We start from the raw sequence: 21,746 nt of genomic DNA, 5'->3' as shown, positions 1-21,746 counted from the left end.
CGATGTAGAAGACAGTTTATGGGGTCATGTCGGACCGTTGGAAAAGTTGCACCCTCAAAAGGTGTGCCCAATTTTTCAAAAGGCGTGCCATCAAAAGGCGGGCCCACTTTATCAAAAGATGTGCCATGAAAAGGCGTGCCAATTTGTCGGGCGGCAAGAGGCGCGCAATGCGCGTGGCTGGCCCTGGCTATTTAAAACAAGGTTGAGGCGAAGGCTGTGCATACGAGTCTGAAACCTCTGAACGCTCGGAGAGCTTGTCTCTGCAAATCTTGAAACACCCGGAAACCAACCCTTCTCTGAAACACTTAGCAACTCAAAAACATGGCCTCGTCTTCCCGTCCAGCTACCCAGAACCTGCTCACGCTCTTTCCAGAACTGAACGAGCCCACAAGAGAAACAACTGGTGCGGTGGCCAGTGAACCGCAACCAAACACCTCTGGTTTTGCTCCACTGAACTTTCCGATGCGGTCGGTGGAGCAAAAAATGGCGATGCAAACTGATATTGAGGCTAATCAGTATACTCTGAAGTCATGCGTGGAAACCATGACGGCGGTCACAAATTTGTCGAACCGGCTGCAGAGTAGGACAAATGAGGTGCAGCATTTAAACTCTCAGCTGGCTCTGCTCCAACGCATGTATAAGGATGCGCGAGCAGAGATAAGCGTGCTAAGGGCAGAAAACAAGGAGCTGAAGCGGAAGGCCACCGTGATGTTCCGATTTGGAGGGCCACCAGATGCGGGAGTGGAGGAGTATGGGGGAGTCAACTTGCTTGGTGGTCGAGGAAACACGGAGACCGGACTGGCACGGGACACCCAAGATAAAAGTAAGAAGAAGAGACCTGCAGTAGAATAGAGAAGGGAAAAGAAAAATCCCACTGTGGTTGTTTTGTTTGTATTTTTTTTTTTTTTTTTTTTTTTTTTTTTTTTGTGTAAAATGATGATCGGGGTGAGGCCCGATATGAATAAAATTTTGCAGTTCGTCTTCTTCCTCCGTGTTTGTTTTTTTTTTTTTTTTTTTTTTTTTTTTTTTAATAAAATAAATAAATAAATAAATAAAAAAATAAAAGAAAAGAGAAAAAGTGGAGCAACGGGGATGATAAGGTTTGGGGAGTGGAGAATAAAGAAAAGAAAAGAAAAGAAAGGGGTTCTGTTGTGTGATGGCCATGTGAAGCTGGTCATGTGATGGCCATGTGAGAATAATAAAAATAAGAAGAAAGAGAATGAGAAAGTGCGCAGTGTTCAGCAAAGTGGATGGTAAAATATTAAAATAGGTTGGTGTAGTGCAAGTGTGTGTGTATGTGTGCTTCATCTTTGAAAGCAGCCATAGATTGTCTATCCACGGGCTCAACAGGTAGGAGTGAGAAGAAGATGGTCTTTGGGTGGCCTCCGTCATGAACCGTCCGGCGAGATTCTCCAAGACAAGTCCAGCAGAGGCGGCGAAGAAAGCAAGGACGTGGGGAATGAAATGCCTCTCATCGGCAGGTAGAGTTGCGGCTGTGATGTGGTGCTTCCCGTGGCTGCTGTGGTGATGGCAGTGGTGGTGTCTGTGGCATGGTCGGCGTTGGCCAGAGGAGAAGGCGACGGTGAAGTTTCGGTTCTGTCCGTGTTCTTCCTCGCTGAAGTTATGGCTTGATTCCATGTGGTGGATATGAGGCTTGAACAGGATTGTTTCGGACCAGGAAAAAAACAAGCTGGGTTTTGCCCAGAAAAGAGAGTTGCCGAGAGAGAGAGCAGCGGAGTGAAGGTATGTATAGAAAATAAGAGGAATAGGTTGAGGTCCGGCGGACGGCTAAGGTGAGGTTGCCGTCCGCCGGTGAAGCGAAAAATATTAGGTTCTAAACCCGCTCTGATACCATGTTGAAATTGATATATTATTGATTAATGTACAAGATTATTGTGTGAATTACAGATGGTGAGGTACTAATTATATAGGAGAGGATTGGGGAGTAGGTGAGTGTGTGTGGTAGGTGAGTTGAGTGGAGGTGGTAGGTGATGATATAGTATGCTAAATTCTAACAATATCATATCCAGTGGCGGAACCACATGGCCTCCCCCGCCCCCCCCCCCGGGCGGATTTTTTCATTTTTTATTTATTTATTTAACATATGTGTATATATAAAATTTTAAACAAAAATAATATTTAGAATAAAATGTTAAAGGCATTTTCAAATTTATGAAAATAATAGTGATTATTTTATTGAAAATGAAGTGATTACAATAAATTATATTTTTATGTATGAAAATTTTGTAAAAAAATCACAATATAAAAGTAATATCCATCATTATTAATATGCAAATATAATTAATCTCATTATATATATGTAAAAATTATTAGAGTGTTAGTTATATTTGTATGTAGAGTTCACCCTTCATATGTTGTTTTACTATTGGTTGATGATATTATATGTCAATAATGATGTGATATCACTATTATATGAAATTTTTACTCAAATTTTGTAAGAATTTGATTTATCTTACTATTATATAATTTATTTTAAGACATAAATATATGACTTTTTTTACATTATCTATGATATACTAGTTACACGCAATATTTTCTTTTCGATTTTACTCGAAGTTAATTATAAAATTTATGTGAAATACTTTTGTAATAATTTATTTAAGTTTTTGTACTTATTATTAATTTAAAAATTATTATTATCTTCTTACTGTTGGTTATGGGAAAAAAATTAAAATTATAATCAATAAATACCCTTTCTAATTTAATTTCATGGCTCTGCCACTGCCCCCATATCTTCATCTTTTTTTAGTGACAACATGATCTTGAAGAATTTTTGTTTAGTTGGTGCAAAACTTTATTTGGAATTGTTTTACTTTATGTTTTTCTATTTGACGATAGAAAGAAATAAAACTTAAGAATCAACCTTTGAAAGACGACAACATATAATGAATAATTATTATGTCGTGTAAAAAAATTACACTCAATTTAGTATTTTCATTTGATGGGAGCATGGGAGGTTTAGATTGTTGAGAGACTTATCATTTGACATAATTTTACACAAAGTAATAGCCCCAAGTTTGAACCCCAACTACTGGCCCTATTATAATTCTTATGTATTGTAGTGTTGATAAAATAGTATTAAAGTATATTTTATAGACACAACAAAGAGAATGTAGAAAAAAATAATGGGAAAGAAAAATATTGTTTTTGCTCCACTTGAGATAAAACCAGTGGGGGAAACTATCCCCACTCATCCCAATGTTGGTCTTCCATTGACCTACAATTATATAGAATTTCACTAGATGTATTAGCTATAAAAAAAATTCAGAGAGTGAAATTGAAGAACTTTAACCATTTGATTCCTCAATTATTATTATTGTTTTTAAACAAAAATATTTCTTAAAGTATCTGAAATTTGTGTGCGCACCATCAACTGCTTGATATTGTCGGGAACAAAAGATCATAGACTACTCTTGATAGTGTAATGGAAATTTCTCTGTATCACTATGTAAAGAGGTCTCCTCTAAGCTATCACCAACCAATAAATCCGTCAACCTAGTAGTAGAGCCCTCTCCTCCCTTGGTTTAGAAGATCTCCACTAAAACCCTTTATCTCGTAAAGTTGCCTTAAACTCTTTCCTCCTGCACCTCTAGTGATCCCTTGCTAGTTGAGCACTTACCATCTTTTTAGATTACCTTTGTTAGACTTAATCTCACATTGCCGATCTAAGCCATTCAAGTTTTGTTTATATAATGCGATGGCCTCTTCACTTATTTTCAATTTATTTTGAGTTAGATGCCTTAACATGCACGTGAGAGAGTGTTAGACTTAAATCCACATCGTTAATCTAAGCCACTCAAGTTTGGTTAATATAATGTAATGGTCCATCTCTCAATCAAACTTCTCAATTACCTCCACGTGTTATCAAAGTTGCACGTGAGGAAGAGTGTCAGTCTTAATCTCACATTTCCAATCTTAGCCACCCAAACTTTGTTATTATAATGCAAGGGTCTCTTTTGTTCATCAACCTCAATTTGAAACTAAGAAAAATGTTTATTTTTTGTTGGTTGCTCCACTTACACCAGTTGAATGCTGAATTCGACTACTAGTAATTACTCAATGGAACTTTTATTAGATTATATCTTTATGGTGCTTCTACACACACCTATCAAATTTCTTTCCACGTCCACATGTATTAGTATTTCTCCTCAAGATACCTTTTTTTTTTTTTTTGCTGTGTTCTTTTCTAGTGCTTAAGTAGTCTGCAGTCAACTATCAACGGTTGATTTTTTTGGTATTTTTATTTTATTTTAAAATTAGGACCTACAATAAGGGAATATTCATGGTTTTTGTTTAGTGGGTGCAAAACTTTATCTAGAATTAATATTTTCCTTCGAATTGACACTGGAAAGAAATAAACTTAAGAATCAATCTTTCAAAGATGACAAGTTGAAAACATATAATTATTATGTATTGTTAAAAAAAAAGCGCAGACAGTTTAGTACCCATTTTTTATGGGGTTTAAGAGGGGTAAATTCGGTACAATCCAATCATTTGATATATTTTTGCACAAAGTGACAGTCTTAAAGTTTGAGCTCATAATCTAAGGTTTAAGCCAAACAACTTCTGAACTCACAAAGTCCTCTCCAATAGCGTGTCAAAGAAAATGACAAAGTCATACCTTGAGCCAAACATGGTCATTCTTTGCCACATTAACTTTCTACCAGAACCCAACTGTTTCTTCCTTGCGCAAATTATAAAAATTGAACTTCCCAGAGATTCCTGAAAAGACTTTGATGATTGAACTATTGCAATATTAGATAAACCAAAGTATTGTTCAGTGAAAAAATTCTGATCAACAATTTCGTTTTTTTATAATTTCTCCAAAATCCCAAAATTCCCCCCAATAAACCTAAAGTTAGTTGAATTTGGTAAGCAAGTTATGCCAAAATGGCAAATCACCGTTGCAGGGACCTGATGGTGTTGCTGTGCCAGCAACCTGCTGTGTCCTTTTGTGGGAGGCCGTTCCGAATATCTTTTAATAATTAAACTGTTTATATTGTAGAATTTGTCAAGAATATTAATTACGCAAAAAATTAAATTAATCGAATATTCGTAACCCCATGATTAGATCCTCATTGTTTTTAAAAATTTATAAAAGTTATGTTAACTGTTAATTTTTATAAAAACAAATGTGCTTTTGTTATAAGGCTGTACATATCCAATCAACATAGTTTTTTACATAGTTGATCTACTCGACGAATCTTACAATATGAACAGTTTAGATTATCGAAAGGGGCTCGGGACGACACTCATACGAGAGCACAATAGCCTGTTGTGCCTTTGAGCACATCAAGATCTCCAAGATGATGCTCCACGAGAGAGTACAGCAGGATCCTCAAATCCCCATTAGAGTGGTTCAAGTAAAAAAACGCCTTTTCTGTATTGTAACAAGTCAAAAAATGACTTTGCAAAGTGATTTTAGCTTGAATCATTGGAGTTGGTCTGATAAGCCGAGTTTTAATTGACCCCTAATTATTATGTCTTGCTAGTGTTGATATAATAGTAGTTTTGAAAAATCTAGAAATCCCTTAAATGTTGATTTGTGATTATGTATCAATTTTAAGCAGTATATAACAATCCCAATCAAACAAACAAGACAAATCGACACAACGATTTTACGTGAAAAAACCACAATTGGACACCTCCAATTGTGATAAAAAAATCACGGGTAAAAACTACAAAACAATCTACTAAAAAGACATAAAGGAATTACACAGGTATACTCTCAATTACCTAGCGAATCCACGCCCGAATTGAACCATCCCCTGTGTGCCTCTTCCAACCCCGTATTCACCTCGGAATTGTCTTGACGATGAGCCACTCCAGAATCCACCAAAGCTTCAGGCTCGAATTCTTCAGAATCCACCGAAGAACAACTCTCTCTTTTGTGTAGAACAAAATAAATAATCCTTTGATGTATACTCTTTCAACCATGAGTTGAATACTCAATCAAAACATCAAAGAAAACTAGCAAAATATCCTCAGATATAAACCCTAGAACCCAAGAAGAAGATCTGGAGAAGTAATCCTAGATTTGGAGCAACATGCGAATTTATAGACTCTGAAATCGTGAGGTCCGCTCGAGCATGGGAATTGACACTCGAGCGGGGAAGCAACTTTGAATGCATTTTTGCATTTTGCTTCGAGGGCACTGCCCCCCAACCCCACGAGTTAACCGGGCAACTCGACCTCCGTCATAATCAACGAAGTGGCAATCTTGAAAGCATTAACATCACAAAGCTTTTTTGCAAGGCACAATTCGGGTTGGATTCGCATCTAAACACTCATAACCTCACTGAAATAAAAAGTGCGAAAATAAATACAACTTAAAGGAGTTTTGTCAAATGGGGTTGCCAAGAATAAAAACCTAACAATCTCCCCCTTTGGCAATGCCGTGACAAAACACACCAAACAAATAAAATCCTAATCATCCCAATCCATTACAGCCAACAAAAGCCAACTTCTTTCTCAAGGTCATGATCTGCAAAACAGTTATTAGTGCCACAATCTCCAAAACAACTATTAGTCCCACAAGAGAATATGAAAAAACAATAAACATATGACAAGATTATCTTGAAGTATGCGATGAAAAGCATGAAAACCTAAGACACATGCACCCGACAAAATAACTCCCCCTTACGAAAAACAACCACAAACATTGAAAACAATGAACAGGAAGAAAACGACAAAAATAATATGGTAGAACAAGTAAGAAATTTCAGATTAGTACCTTAAAACACACAAGACTATTCAAGAAACACAATTACTTGAAAACACAATGTGCACAGCCTCTAGAAGATTCCTCATAAAAGAAAGTGATGCATTATGTGAAAAGCATAGATCCCATGAGAAAAGTATGTGTGTGACTCTTGGAGTTCGACAAACACTAGATTCAATCCTAGTAGTGTTCTGAAAGTTGGACCTCCGACAAGAGAATCTAAGCACAACAAAGGAAAGTCAAACCACTAGGAATCAAGGGGTATTTGGTGAGTAAAAGCGGAGGCTCCCTCTCAATCAATAAATCCCTTTTTTTTTTCTTTTGCACATTTTTTTTTCTTTTCTTTCTTTTGCACATTTTTTCTTTTTTCTTTTTCTTTTTTCTTTTTCTTTTTCTTTTTCTTTTTCTTTTTTTTTTCTTTATTCTTTTGCACACTTATTGGCGGCTGACACGCTAAAGAGTATGGAAATTGAACCAGAGAAGCATGAATATAATAAGGATGGCCTAGTTGGTGACTCTGAGGTAGCCTTTTCCTCTTACCTGGACTACAAAGAATAGAGGGGAAAGCCGTGGAGATGCAAAAAGATAGAAGATGTTTAAGAGACGCAACATCGCCCATGATATGCTAGTATAGGTCAATTTCTCTAGAAATACGAAAGATCAATGACAGAAGTCTATAGAGAAAAAATAATCACTAAGCCGGAAGACTCCAAAATTTGCTAATCTAAGAGTGTGTACAGAATGAGACATATTAATCAAAAAACACACACTCCAAAATGAGTAATGACCACAGAAAACACACATATATTAACATGTAATAGATATTCTCATTAATTCCAATATGCACCAAGGACCACTCAAAAATTTCAAGCTTGTAAAACCATACTAAGAAAATCTTTTTGGGATTTTTTTTTTTTTTTAATTTTTCTAAACAAAGCAAGACAAAAATGAACAAGAACAAACTAAATGATACCATGCATTAAATGACCCAAAAAGAAAAACACAAAAAATCGAATAATCAACTTGACACAAGTCAATTTTTCTCACCCACACTGCTTTAGTATGAACAAAGTTATGAGAACTGCGGTTCTTGGGTGGTGTCTTGACGTTGTGGTTCCCTTCCTTTTCAATGGGAACCCGTCTCGACGTGGTTTCCAACTTCCTATTTCTTGGTCTGGGCAAATACAAGCTCGCTCTATGTTTGGTCTCAAGCACATCAAAATAACGAGGTCTAAAATGATCCTAAACCTCATTACCACCAATGAAGTGTCTCCTACCTCGCGAGATGTTGGAATTTCTTCCATCTCTATGAGACACTTTCCCCATGCAACTTATAATAGCAAGGGCGAATATGACCATGCATACCGCAATGATGACAAATACAAACAGGGTGTACAGGGTGTACCTTCTTTTCTTTTACCTTACCAACTGTAGGAAGTTTGAAAAGTTCATCCTTATGTTGAATTTTTTGTTCTCCCTTTCCTTGAGTTCTTGTATCATGAGAAGTAGATGCACTCTGTTTTTGCTCTTTGTTATCACCAAAGCCAATGCCACTCTTGTCAGAACAAATTTGTTAAGACCCAATGATATTATCCAAAGTCTTTGATCCTCTGTTCCAAAAACCAATGGTAGCCATAGCACACTTGAGTTCTTCCTCTTTTTGATCATTAGTTCTTCCAAAACAACTTGAGACATCTCGAGAGTTTCAATTTTTTCTTCATATGTTGCATAGATTTGCTGTAGCTCATTCCTCTCTGTTTCACAAGTCAAAAGTTTTGAACAAAGAGCTTGTCGATCCTTGGCTATCTTGATGACATTAATCCTAGCCTCGGAAATCTCCTCCTTTAGTTTGACGTTCTCACTTTCACATGCTTTGAGTTTCACAATGAGTTTGTCATTCAATTTGGATAACTTAAGAGATTCCTTATACAACTTTTTTTAAGCTTGCTCAAGCTCTTCATCATCACTTCTCGAGGATTCATCATCAGTGGCATTCTCAACCGGGCTCTTCGGATACTCTATTCGTCCTTCAGTTTCAGAAGCCGCCATGAAAGCAAGGAATTGTTTATGTCCCTCTTCGCCTTGATCTTCATTGTCACTTTCATCTTCATTAGATTCTAATTCATCATCCCAAGTGATGGCGAGGGCTTTCTTCTTCTTCAAATGAGTGGGACATTCTGAAGCAAAGTGGCCAAATCCTTGGCATTCATAGCATTGGACTCTTTCAGAGTTCCCTTGTATCTTTTCTTTCTCCTTCTTGGCTATAGAATTAATTTTGAGTTTATCTTTGCCTTTAGATTTATGAGTATGAGTAGATTCCAAAAGATTAGGATTCTTTTTCAAATAAGATTTTTTAAATTGTTTAACAAAAGCAACCGTAATCTTGGAATCTATCTCACAATCCTCATCTGAATCCTTTCCAACTCTATGAGCACTACTAAAAGTAATAACATCTTTTTGTTTCTTTTTGAAATTCGTATGTGCTTCATAAGTTTGGAGATTTCTAACCAAGTGATCCAGCTTGAGGTTGTCAACATCTTGAGCCTCCTTAATAGCCGTAACTTTTGGTTGGAACCGATTGAGCAAGGATCTCAAAATTTTTCCCACAACTTTAGATTCTGGTATTTTTTCACCTAAATTGAAGCTGGAATTTACAATGTCACTCAACTTCGCATAAAATTCATCAAAGGTCTCACTATCATTCATTGAAAGGTTTTCGAAACTAGACATGAGCCTTTGAAGTTTTGAGCGTTTAACAGAAGGAGTGCCCTCATGAATAGTTTGTAAGATATCCCAAGCCTCTTTTGCGACTTCACAATTGCAAATACGACTAAACTCTTCAGGTGTGACAGCGCAAAAGAGAGAATTGATAGCTTTACTATTCCAGCTACTATTTCGCACTACTACAAAAACAGATAAATATCACACTTTTTTTGTGTGATGTATGTTATTTAATCACACCTTTTAAGTTTTACTACAAAAACAGATAAATATCACACTTTTTTTGTGTGATGTATGTTATTTAATCACACCTTTTAAGTTTTATTAAAGTATGATCTTTGGGAGTGTGATTAAAATGGGTCATTTTTAATCACACATTTTAAGTGTGATTAATAACATTCAGATCACACTTTTTAAGTGTCATTAATAGTATTTAGATCACACCTTTTAAGTGTGATTAATAACATCTAGATGTGAAAAAAAATATATATTACACTCACTAGCTTCTCATTTGCTCTTGTGAAGATTCGAACCATCAACCCTCTCACACCATAAACCTTATACAACACACTCTTTCCACTACACCTCTATAACACCATATGATTATATATGCAACATATATTATTTATATAGTAGATAGACCCATATTAATATAAAAGTATATATATATATATAAAGATAATTATTTTTTATTGAACATAATTTATGTAAAAATAAATTATTTACTAGGAAAAAAAAAGAGACCACTTTTGGCGACTAAACATAATTTTAGTCACCAATTCTATACTTTTGGCTACTAATTATTTTTCAGTCGTTAAAAAATTTAGTTCTCGGGCTAAAACTACTACTTTTGGCGACTAAATTTCTTTTTAGTTGCCAAAAAGCCTCACTTTTGGCTACTAAACATCTTTTTAGTCTCCCAATGCCTCAATTTTCGTTACTAAATTTTTTTTAGTCGCCAAAAAATTTCACTTTTGGCTACTAAAATTTTTTTAGTCGGTAAAAGCCTCACTTTTAGCGACCAAACATCTTTTTAGTCACCCAATATCTTACTTTTGGCTACTAATTTTTTTTAGTCGCCAAAAAGCCTTACTTTTGGCTACTAAAAATTTTTTAGTCGGTAAAAGCCATATATGGGCAACCAAATAAATTTTTAATCGCCAAAACCTATACTTTTGGCTACTAAATTTTTTTAGTCACCAAAAATCTTTACTTTTGGCTACTAATGCTTTTTTAGTCGCCAAAACCTATACTTTCAGCGACCAAATGTGCTTTTTTAGTAGCCAAAGATGCTTTTTCTTGTACTGGAGTGTGATTAAATATATATATATATATATAATTACACTTATTTAAAAAGTGTGATTAAAAAGTAGTAATGTATATATAATCACACTTTAATTAGAATGTGTGATTAAAAAATATATAAATAATCACACTTTAATTAGAATATGTGATTAAAATATATATATATATAATCACACTTATTTAAAAAGTGTGATTAAAAAGTAGTAATGTATATATAATCACACTTTAATTAAAAGGTGTGATTAAAAAATATATAAATAATCACACTTTAATTAGAATGTGTGATTAAAAAATAGATATCTAATCACACTTATTTAAAAAGTGTGATTAAAAAGTAGTAGTGTATATATAATCACACTTTAATTAGAATGTGTGATGAAAAATATATATATAATCACACTTAATTGAAAAGTGACATAAAAAATTAATATTATCACACTCAATCAAATTAAGTGTGATTAAAATATCAATCTAATTTTTTTTATCACACTTCCAATAAAAGTGAGATTTTTTATTTTTTTTTGTCAAAGTGTGATCTTTAACTATTTTTGTAGTAGTGTTGGTAATCAATTGTGTTCCACTTATCAATTGGTTTGGGAAAAGTTACTCCATCAACGGTAATTATTGGTTCGGACCACCCATTCATGACAGATTGCCAAACTTTTTCATCAATAGATTTTAAAAACGATCTCATCCGAGCTTTCCAAAACGAATAATTGGATCCGTCAAGTAGGGGTGGTCGAACTATAGAATTTCCCTCACGAATTAAATCCATTATCACAAATCAAACAAGATCTCGTTCTAAAAGATATATTTAAAAAAAAAAATAGAACGACCTGCTCTGATACCAATTGAAAAGTCTAGAAATCCCCTAGATGTTGATTTGTGATTATGTATCAATTTTAAGCAGTATATAACAATCCCAATCAAACAAGCAAGACAAATCGACACAACGATTTTACGTGAAAAAATCACAATTGGACACCTCCAATTGTGATAAAAAAATCACGGGCAAAAGCCACAAAACAATCCACTAAAAAGACATAAAGGAATTAAACAGGTATACTCTCAATTACCTAGCGAATCCACGTCCGAATTGAACCAACCCCTATGTGCCTCTTCCAACCCCGTCTTCACATCGGAATTGTCTTAACGATGAGCCAATCTAGAATCCACCAAAGTTTTAGGCTCGAATTCTTCAGAATCCACCGAGGAACAACTCTCTCTTTTGTGTAGAACAAAATAAATAATCCTTTGATGTATACTTTTTAAACCATGAGTTGAATACTCAATCAAAACATCAAAGAAAACTAGCGAAATATCTCCAGATATAAACCCCAGAACCCAAGAAGAAGATCTGGAGAAGTAATCCTAGATTTGGAGCAACATGCAAATTTATAGAATCTGAAATCGCGAGGTCCACTCGAGCGTGGGAATTGACGCTCGAGCGGGGACTCTATATGACGTGTTCCGCACTAGGGTGTACGCTTGAGCGGAGAAATGGACGCTCGAGCGTGAAAACACGGATCACAATATATTTGCAGACTCACCAAACTTCTGAAATTCAGCATTCTCCTCTCGAGCGGGGGGAATGGACGCTCGAGCGGAGAGGCAACTTTGAATGCATTAATGGATGCTCAAGCGGGGAGGCAACTTTGAATGCATTTTTGCATTTTGTTTCGGGGCGCTGCCCCTCAACCCCGCGAGCTGACTGGGTAGCTCAACCCCCGTCATAATCTGCGAAGTAGCAATATTGAAAGCATTAACATCACAAAAGCTTTTCTGCAAGGCACAATTCGGGTTGGATTCGCATCTAAACACTCATAGCCTCACTGAAATAAAAAGTGCGAAAACAAATACAACTTAAAGGAGTTTTGTCAAACGGGATTGTCAAGAATAAAAACCTAACAAGTTTAGTATATTTTATAGACAGAACAAAGAGAATGTATTGAAAATAATAGGAAAAAAATGGTAAATTACCCATAAGTTTTAATTATTGGACTTAATTATTATAAAGTCCTATTAAAAATAAGTCCTAATAAAATCGTCATTAAAAATAAATTTTTTGTGATGATTTTTTGCATATGTCGTTAAAAATTGATAATTAGTGACTTTTTTGTCACGATTTTTATAAATTGTTTCTAAAACTTACAATTAGTAACTTTTTTGTGATAATTTTTTTAAACAGTCGTTGAAAGTTAAAAATTAGTAAATTTTTTTTGAGATAATTTTTTAAACTATTATTAAAACTTATAATTAGTGATATTTTTTATAACAAAATTTTTAAACTGTCATTAAAAATTAAAAATTAATAATATTTTTTAATAGTATTTGATAAAAAACGTAACTTCCCCCCCAAAATATTATTTTTGCTCCAGTTGCAGCAATTTTTGAAACAATTACATATAATATAAGCAAAACCTTTCAAAATCTAGTGGGGGCAATTATCCCCACTCATCGCTATGTTAGTCTGCCCTTGACCTACAATTACATTGAATTTCATTACATGTATTAGTTATAAAATATTCAGAAAGCGAAATTTGAAGAACTTTAACCATTTGATTCTTCAATCATTATTATTTTTCAAATAAAAATGTTTCTTAAAGCATCTTATTGGCCAATATATTTGTACAAAACAAGATAGCTACAATTGTTTTATGATATTGATTTTTGCACATATAATTCCTAGAATAACACTTACCAACTAATAGTTTCAAATTTTCACAAAATGTTAAATTCTAGGACTAAAAAATATTGGCTGTACATCGCTGCTTGATTGATGACTTTAACAAATCCTTACCCTAATGTACTACCTTATTGGTAATCTGTGTTTGGAGTAGATTTGAAAAGCTTTTCCTTCTTTTTTATTTTTCAGGAAACAAGTAGAGGACATACAATTTGATACATTGCTATAGCTCTTGGTAATGTTATTTATTTTTTTTATTTTTAAATTAATTAAGAGTTATCTTATAGGTTTAACTTTTTTATTTGTACAGCATTACTCTCATCCTCCCACCACCCATCAGTTGAGGAGATGCTACCTAATCAAAATTGAAAGCACTGGTTTTTAAGTAGAAAAATTGGTTCCACCTAAGGAAAATCCTATTATTCCCAAATTTTGATACAAAATATTCAACTAAAATAATGTAGGAGTTGCATTTTTAATCAATAGGCTACATTGAAATGATAAGACATAAATTTACCTTGTTATTCTATATAGATTTTTGGTATAATTTTTCTTTGTATGTCATTACTCCCCAATCATACATAGAGATGTTTTTGTATAATCTTTTTTATTTGTATGTCATTGCTCTCAATTAAACACATTGGCTTAGGAAAAGATTCTCTATGTTGCTAGCTAAACTTCAAGTTGGGGAAATTTTATCACCTATTTGTAAATCTTTAGGCCATATTTGGATCATAAATTTGGATATAGATTTGTGTAGAGAAAGAGAATGTTCACATTTCCTCTACATTTTCTTTTCTCTCCACAAATTCCTACCAAAATTTATGATCCAAGCACAGCCTTAACATTCAAGTAATTCATCCAGCATATGCATCCTCTCTTATTGCCATCCACTTGAGTTTTGTCCTTTATAGTCTCATTTTGCCTTTCTCCTCTAACCATTGAAGCAATTTACATTCAAATATGTCAACTCTCTCTAGATAGTGATCAAATCTGGTTTTTTATGAGCTCTTTCAATTTCTATTGCCAGTTTTTATGATTTCATTAACTTTTCTCTAAGTTCTGCTATTTGATTAACACATTGTAAATTGGATAAATGGCAAGGCTATGATTATTCAATCAATATATTCTCTTTGTTTTACCTTTTATTAGAAATAGTAAACCAATATGCACTAAGCTATGACTTCTAGTCATAACCCAGCAAAAAATACAACAAAATGCAATTTTGATCTTTATAATAGAATCTTAATAAGCTGTTGCAACAGTGTCTAGGCCAACATTAGCTTCCATGGCTTTCATGGCCTCGAACCTTGGCTCCTTGGCTTGGAACTTCAACCCAGCATAGAGCTTCATGTAGTCATCAAACACGAATTTTGGGTACACTTCCTTCTTTTCCTCTTCTTCTAATTTCTCCACCAGTGCCGGTGCTGGAAAGATGACAGCATCGTTGCCAGGGTTGTAGAACGAAGCTATTGACATCCGGTTTCCGTCTGTTTTGGCGATCACTCTGTGAAGCACACTCTTGTATTTGCCATTGGTGATTACCTGTATTTGTTATGAACTCCTTTAGAATCCTCATTTCAAAAAAAATATGGAAAAGTGCATAGAATGCTGTGTTGGCAGCATTGTATTCATCGTCTGGTGAAATTTCGGTGTTTGTATTGTTATTGTAAAGTTTGAGCTAGGGATCTAATAGAACACCTTAGGTACACTATTATATTTTCCATTTGCAATTACTTGTATTTATTATATATATATATATATATATATAAAAAAAAAAACTTAGAATCCTCGTTACAAATTTTCACAGAAAAATACACAGAATGCAGTGCTATGAAATTTGTGTTTGTATTGTTATTATAAAATTTGAGTGTTTGTATTGTTATTGTAAAATTTGAGTTAGGGATCTAATACAACAGCTTTAATATGCTCTTGTATTTGCCATTGGTGGTTGCTTGTATTTGTTTAACTACTCTAGAATCCTTATTAGATAGGACAAAATGCAGTGTTGGCAGCATTGTATTCATTGTCTGGTGAAATTTCGGTGTTTGTATTGTTATTGTAAAGTTTGAGCTAGGGATCTAATAGAACATCTTAGGTACACTATTATATTTTTCATTTGCGATTACTTGTATTTATTATTAAAAAAAAACTTAGAATTCTCGTTACAAAATTTTCACAGAAAAATGCACAGAATGCAGTGCTATGAAATTTATGTGCTTGTATTGTTATTGTAAAATTTGAGTTAGGCATCTAATACAACAGCTTTAATATGCTCTTGTATTTGCCACTGGTGGTTGCTTGCATTTGTTTAACTACTCTAGAATCCTTATTAGATAGGACAAATTGCAGTGGTGGCAGTAGTGCATTCGTCCTGGTGAAATTTATGTGTTTGTATTGTTATTGTAAAATTTGAGCTAGGGATCTTAACACAACAGCTTAGATTCTATTAGTATACCTCTAGTTGATCACCAAGGTTGATTACAATGGAATGGCGCATCGGAGGAACATCGATCCACTGGTCATCCTTGAGGAGCTGGAGACCGCTGACCGTGTCATCTTGGAAGAGTAAGATGATGCCACCAGCGTCAGTGTGGGCTCGGAGCCCCTTGATCATGTCTGGCTTGGGACAGGGTGGGTAGTTGCTAACCTTGGTGCCAAAGTTTGGACCCTTTGTTCCATGGAAGGCCTTCTTTAGGTAGCCTTTCTCTAGTCCAAGATTCTCACATAGCAAATCCAAGAGCTCCTCTGCTAGTTCCTCTAATTTCAAAGCAAATTCCTTCATAACCTTCCTGCATCAATCAAACAGAGAATTAATGATTTTAAAAGTATAACTGAACAAAGTTAAATTTATTGAGTCAGTCTTGCTTTACTCTATAAGAAAAATACTATTTACTCGTAATTTGTTTCAGAAAAGTGTTCAGAATACTGTGTTGCCTATATGGATGGGGATGGGGATGAATGTAGTGTTGCCACACTATATTTTAAACTCTTTTTTGGTGAAATTTTAGCACTAATGATTTTGATGTTTGTTTACCTATATTCATCGTTAAGATCAGGTACTTCAGAAATGTTGGATTGAGGGAGATGGCGCAAGAAGAAGGTGCTCTCCCAGTCCATGTCAGTAACCTCAGCTTGGGCACCCTCAAGAGCCTTGCTAGCCACCAGCTCCTTGAACCTCTGCTCCCTAAACCTCCTGTAGTGCTCCTTTGTCATCCTCTCCATTGTGTCCATTAGCTCATGTGAAATTCCATGGTTCACCAACTACAATGACACAAAGTTTAAAATATATTAAAAAAACATTATATTTATAGAATCTGGTTTGGTTTAAAAGTAAGACTTGTCGTTAGCGTTTTTGTTGGAACAAATTTGAGCCACAGAAACAATCTTTTCAAAAATAAAGGTAAACCTCCCAGACCTGCATTAGTTGGAGTCTCGTGCACTAGGTTTTTCTTTTTAGATTTATAGGACCAATGTGTAAAGCATAAGCATGAAGTGAAAGAAATTACTAGTTTACCTCAAAGAATCCCCAATTCTCACAAGCATCTTTGATAAGCTCCATGGTGGCTCCCCTCTCTTCACCATTTAGCTTCTCCATGTTGATAAGTGGGAAGGCCTCCATGTCTCTCTTTGCTTCTCTCTCTGCTTCTCTCTCTCTCTCTCTCTCTCTCTGCTTATCTCTTTCTCTCTCACTCAATCAAGTTGTATGTTTTGTTATGTTCGAGTGTGGAGTTTGGTGTTCAATTTATAGTGGCTTGAAGTGGAGCAGTAAAGAAAGAAAGAAATAGGATAGTTGAAAATAATGAGGTCACTTACTTGAATTGTACCCCTACCCAACATGCAGGTTTCGTCGAAATGGGATGGCAATCGGTGTTTGGATTTAATTTTTTATTTTTGAGTGAATATTTTTAAAATTTTAAGTAATTGTTTTTATTTTTTTAAATGTACTTTACTTAAATATATTTAAAAAGTAAAATATTTGTAAAAAAATATTTTAAAAAATCAATAAATACGCAACAATATGAAAAATGTACTGAATTTATATATATATATATATATTTGGTATTTAAGTGTATTTATATTAAGTGTATCTAAAAATTTAAAAAATTACTCAAAATATTAAAAAATTAAGTAAAAATAAAAAAATACGAAAAATAAAAATTTTAATTTTTTGAAAAGTGAATTCTGAATTACAAACCAAACAAGCTGATCCCTATTTTGCTGGTGGTCTAGTCCCTCATGCATGTCTCTGCCTCACCTTGGTGAACTTATTTATTATTTTTACAACCAAAAAAAAAAGAAGAAAATCTCAATAAAATAAAAATTATGAATCGAATTTTAACTTAAAATAAAACTACAATTTATGTTACATATATATTTTTGAACTATACAAAAAAAATTAAATATTTTAAGTAAATTTTTAATACATATGGATTAGGATTACGGAATTTAATAATCATCCGTCTCGATAACTTTTATCATCTAAGAAAAAAATTAATTATTCTATTTGGTTTTGAATTTTTAAATATATTTTTTGAGTTGTTTTTGATGTATTTAAAAATTAAAATATTTGTTAATTTAAAAAAAAAAACCCATTAAATATAAAAACAAATACCAAAATTCAATACATATTTATTTTCATCTTGTTTTTGTTTTTTGTTTTTTTTTTTGTATTTGTTGAAACCTTGTTTGAGGTGTGTTATATAAGCATATTTTTTTTTAATCTTTTAATCTATTTTAGATTACAATACCTTTCAACTATTCTGTACATCTTTTCATAAAAAATTAAAAAAAAAATATTTATTTATATCATCCTGCTAATTTTTTACATTGTTTGACCATGGTGGGGTGCCTTGTAAGACCATCTCTCTTGTGGGTAGGGTCCCCACATCGGTGGGTGGAACGGAAAGTCTCTTCTTTGCACTGTTTGTGGTGGGGGATGACTTCAAAAGTATGGCTGCTACCTATTACCAATTTTTTTTTTTTTAATATTCGAAAAAGTTAATAGTTAATTATTAAATTAATATATTAAATAAGTTAAAATTCACATCTATATATCTTATAAAAAATCTTACCTCACATTCCATTCTTAAGAATAAATCTAAAACCTTTCCTGTAAAAAAGACTGGATGACACAAAAGTTAGGCAATTACGGAAGTTTCCTTCCTACCACTCTTTCCATTCATCTCCCATTTTAAATTTGTTTAATATGGCTTTTAAACTGATATATGGGAATGCGAAGTTTCCTTCCTCTTGCAAAATTAAAATGGGTTTGGTTTGAGTTTTTTAAATTAAATTTTTTGAAAATTGAATTTTTTAGTTTTCTTGGTTTTTTTACTTTTTAGATATATTTATGTTAGCTGTCTAAAAAGTAAAAAAAAAAAAATTCTTACAATATTAAAAAAATTCAGTAAAAATAAAAAAATTCGAAAAATAAGAAAGTAAAATTTTCTAAAAAGTGTTTTTTGAAAAACCTAACCAAGCAAGCTGATGTGATTGTGGGTCTATAATTTCAGTGTTTAGAACAAATTGCAATGGTAAAGTAATTATTTAAAATAATATTATATGTATCAATTGATATATCAATTAGTATATTAACGGATGATGTGGTATAATTCTAGAGACTAGTCTTTATAATTTAAATAATGGATGGAGTCATAGTTTTAAAATGACAATATTATAACTATATCGGTACACTAATTAGTATACTAATTGGTATATGTAGCACCACCAAATTTTTTATTCTCTATTGCAATAAGAATTACATTTCCAAATTAAGTGAAAATCCGATTCTCCTACTCTACAGAAATATTACATTCCGGAAAAAAATTAACCCTTTTAAGAGTAAAAAAATAATTGAATTCGTAATATTTCTAATTTTATTATTTTGTCATTGAGATTCCTAACGAAACCAAACCCTAGAATAATATTAGCACAAAAATTTATTACTAATAATGAGATTCTTATCTTTACTGAATATTTCTGTCATTTAATACATGATGTTTGTCTTTTACATGTGACTTAAATTGTGTCACCCATAATCTAATCTTATAAAAAAATTATAGAGAATACTTAGGGGAGATTTGATAATTACTTTTTTAGAAGTATTTTGCTTTTTTGATATTTTTTTAGAATTTTAAATAACTGATGTGTTTAGTAATTTTTTTTTTTTTTTTTTTGGGTATGGAAAAAGTTTTTAGAACCTTTTTAAACTTTTGTTTTTGTATGAAATTATCTTATTATCCTTTTAATGTTTTGAAACTCTTATAAGCATAGCCAATGTTGTGAAACTCTTATTAACATAGCCCAAAAGAGACACTCCGTAAATTTTCAAACTATTGTAGATGATTATCTTTACACAAATTTGTAAAGATTCTAAAAGGTTATGGCTTCTCTTCAATCTTCCATCAGATTAGAGAGATACTGTTGAGCCTTGTGAATTCACTTTTAAGTCTCATTTCGATGATTTGAATCGTTTATATTTTAGAATTTGTTGAGTTTAATCTCTCTACAAAAAATCGAATCGATCAAATAACGGCAATCATATGTTTGGGTCAGTTTTGTATGAAAGAAATAGAACGGTAAGAAAATAAAAAAAATCATACAAAATTGATTCGAACACGTGATTTTCGTTATCCAATCGACTTAATTTTTTATCATATTAATATAATCGATGAATCTTAAAATGTGAACGGTTCAAATTATCGAAACGAGACCCAAAAGTGGGCCCATTTGGTAATGTGTAAAAAACTATTTACAGTTTCATTTTTTAAAACTACAAGTTACCTAATGCCATTTTAAATTAAACTTTATTATAACTTGAGGGCATTTTTGGAACTTTAAAAATAATTTAAAGTCATGTGTTTCTGGAAAAGTCAAGTCCTTGCTAGAAAAAGTGTTGTCGGTGATGGATAAAAATTTATTTTTAAAACTTCAAGTTATCTAATATCATTTTAATTAAATTTTATAATAACTTGAGGGCATTTTTAGAACTTTAAAAGTATTTTAAAGTCTGTTTCTGGAAAAGTATTTTTTGATAAGTGATATTTTTAGTTAAAAAATTAAAAAATCATTAAAAAAATTGAAAAACTAATAATTCATACAAAAAAATCAAAAATTCATTTTTTACTCTACTTTTTGTACATCTTTTCGTAAAAAGTTAAAAAGTTATCTCAAACATACTAATTTTTTTATATCTATTTTAACTAAAAAGTCAAAAAGTTACTAAAAAAAATATGTTCCCAAAGGAGGCCTAAAATGCTAAAAAGACTACCAAAAAACGATTGGAACTTTTAAAAAAAGTTAAAGTTGAAAAGCCCCAGAATTGAACCAAACAAGCCCTAATTGCACTCGTGTGCTTCCAGTTTTTTTTGTCCATTTTATGTATTTCTAAACCAACCATAATCTACAACCGCACATGCCTTCATCGTTAAAAGCAAAAACTTTCATGGTCACTTAAAACTGTGGTCTAAACAAGAGAAATCAAAGATTGGTATTAGAGAAGTTAATGTTGTATAATGACTTGAGTCCAAGTTATTCATCATCATAGTCTCAAAGTTTGGTGGAGTGTACAAATTTGTGTTAAACAATTATATCTCAATTGATTTGAATTGCGCAATATTTGACCCATTTTTTTTAATATAATGATCCTTGACTTCTAAAAATTAATGTCGACCTTATATCATACATATTTTGGCACAAAGGGATATAAGAAAATATAATTGAATTTTAAAAAAAAAGAAAGAAAAAGACAAGAACTTGCCAATCACTACCCAAAAGCGCAACCAAACTAACATTTACGCTAACAATCCTTGATCCTTGCTCTCTAACCACTTGGATAACTGTTTTTTTTTTTTTTTGGTGAAGTGGTAAATACATTTTTTTTATTTACAATGAAAATAAGAAATATGCCTATGTATATATTAATGCATATTTAACTTTAACTAAAATATATATTTTTATACTTTAATATGATTGATATCTATTAAATAAATATAAAGTTTTATTTTGGACAAATTACACTAACAGTCTCTATAATTTGGGACTTGTATCACTTTGGTCATTTATCTTTCAATTGTGATATATTTGACTTGAATTTTGAATCTCGTTCTAAATAATGATAATTGAAGACATTATTGTTCCATTTGAAGGGCAAAGTCATCATACAACTTATTTTATTGTTGATTAACTTATATGTTATTTGAAATTTAATGGCTTTTTTTTTTTAATGAATAATGTTGGAATTTTTCTGGTTATAAAGTTTTGTTTGATATGGTTTTCAGAATCTATTTT

At 32.6% G+C, this 21,746-nt stretch overlaps 1 protein-coding gene across 1 annotated transcript; it reads right to left on the bottom strand.

The window, feature by feature from the left end:
• Positions 1 to 14,565: 14,565 nt before the first annotated feature.
• LOC145795339 (1-aminocyclopropane-1-carboxylate oxidase-like) lies at positions 14,566 to 17,318 on the bottom strand. The gene is made up of 4 exons (XM_082879449.1): positions 16,972 to 17,318; positions 16,492 to 16,718; positions 15,913 to 16,246; positions 14,566 to 14,999 (listed from the first exon to the last, which is right to left on the bottom strand). The coding sequence occupies exons 1-4, from the start codon at positions 17,074 to 17,076 to the stop codon at positions 14,700 to 14,702; spliced, it is 966 nt and encodes a 321-aa protein (XP_082735575.1). The 5' UTR covers positions 17,077 to 17,318; the 3' UTR covers positions 14,566 to 14,699.
• Positions 17,319 to 21,746: the final 4,428 nt, after the last annotated feature.

The sequence above is a fragment of the Camellia sinensis genome, chromosome 7, assembly GCF_055761805.1.
Source record: "Camellia sinensis isolate YWXY chromosome 7, ASM5576180v1, whole genome shotgun sequence".
Lineage (NCBI taxonomy): Eukaryota > Viridiplantae > Streptophyta > Magnoliopsida > Ericales > Theaceae > Camellia > Camellia sinensis.
This window is presented reverse-complemented; position numbering and strand designations above follow the sequence as displayed.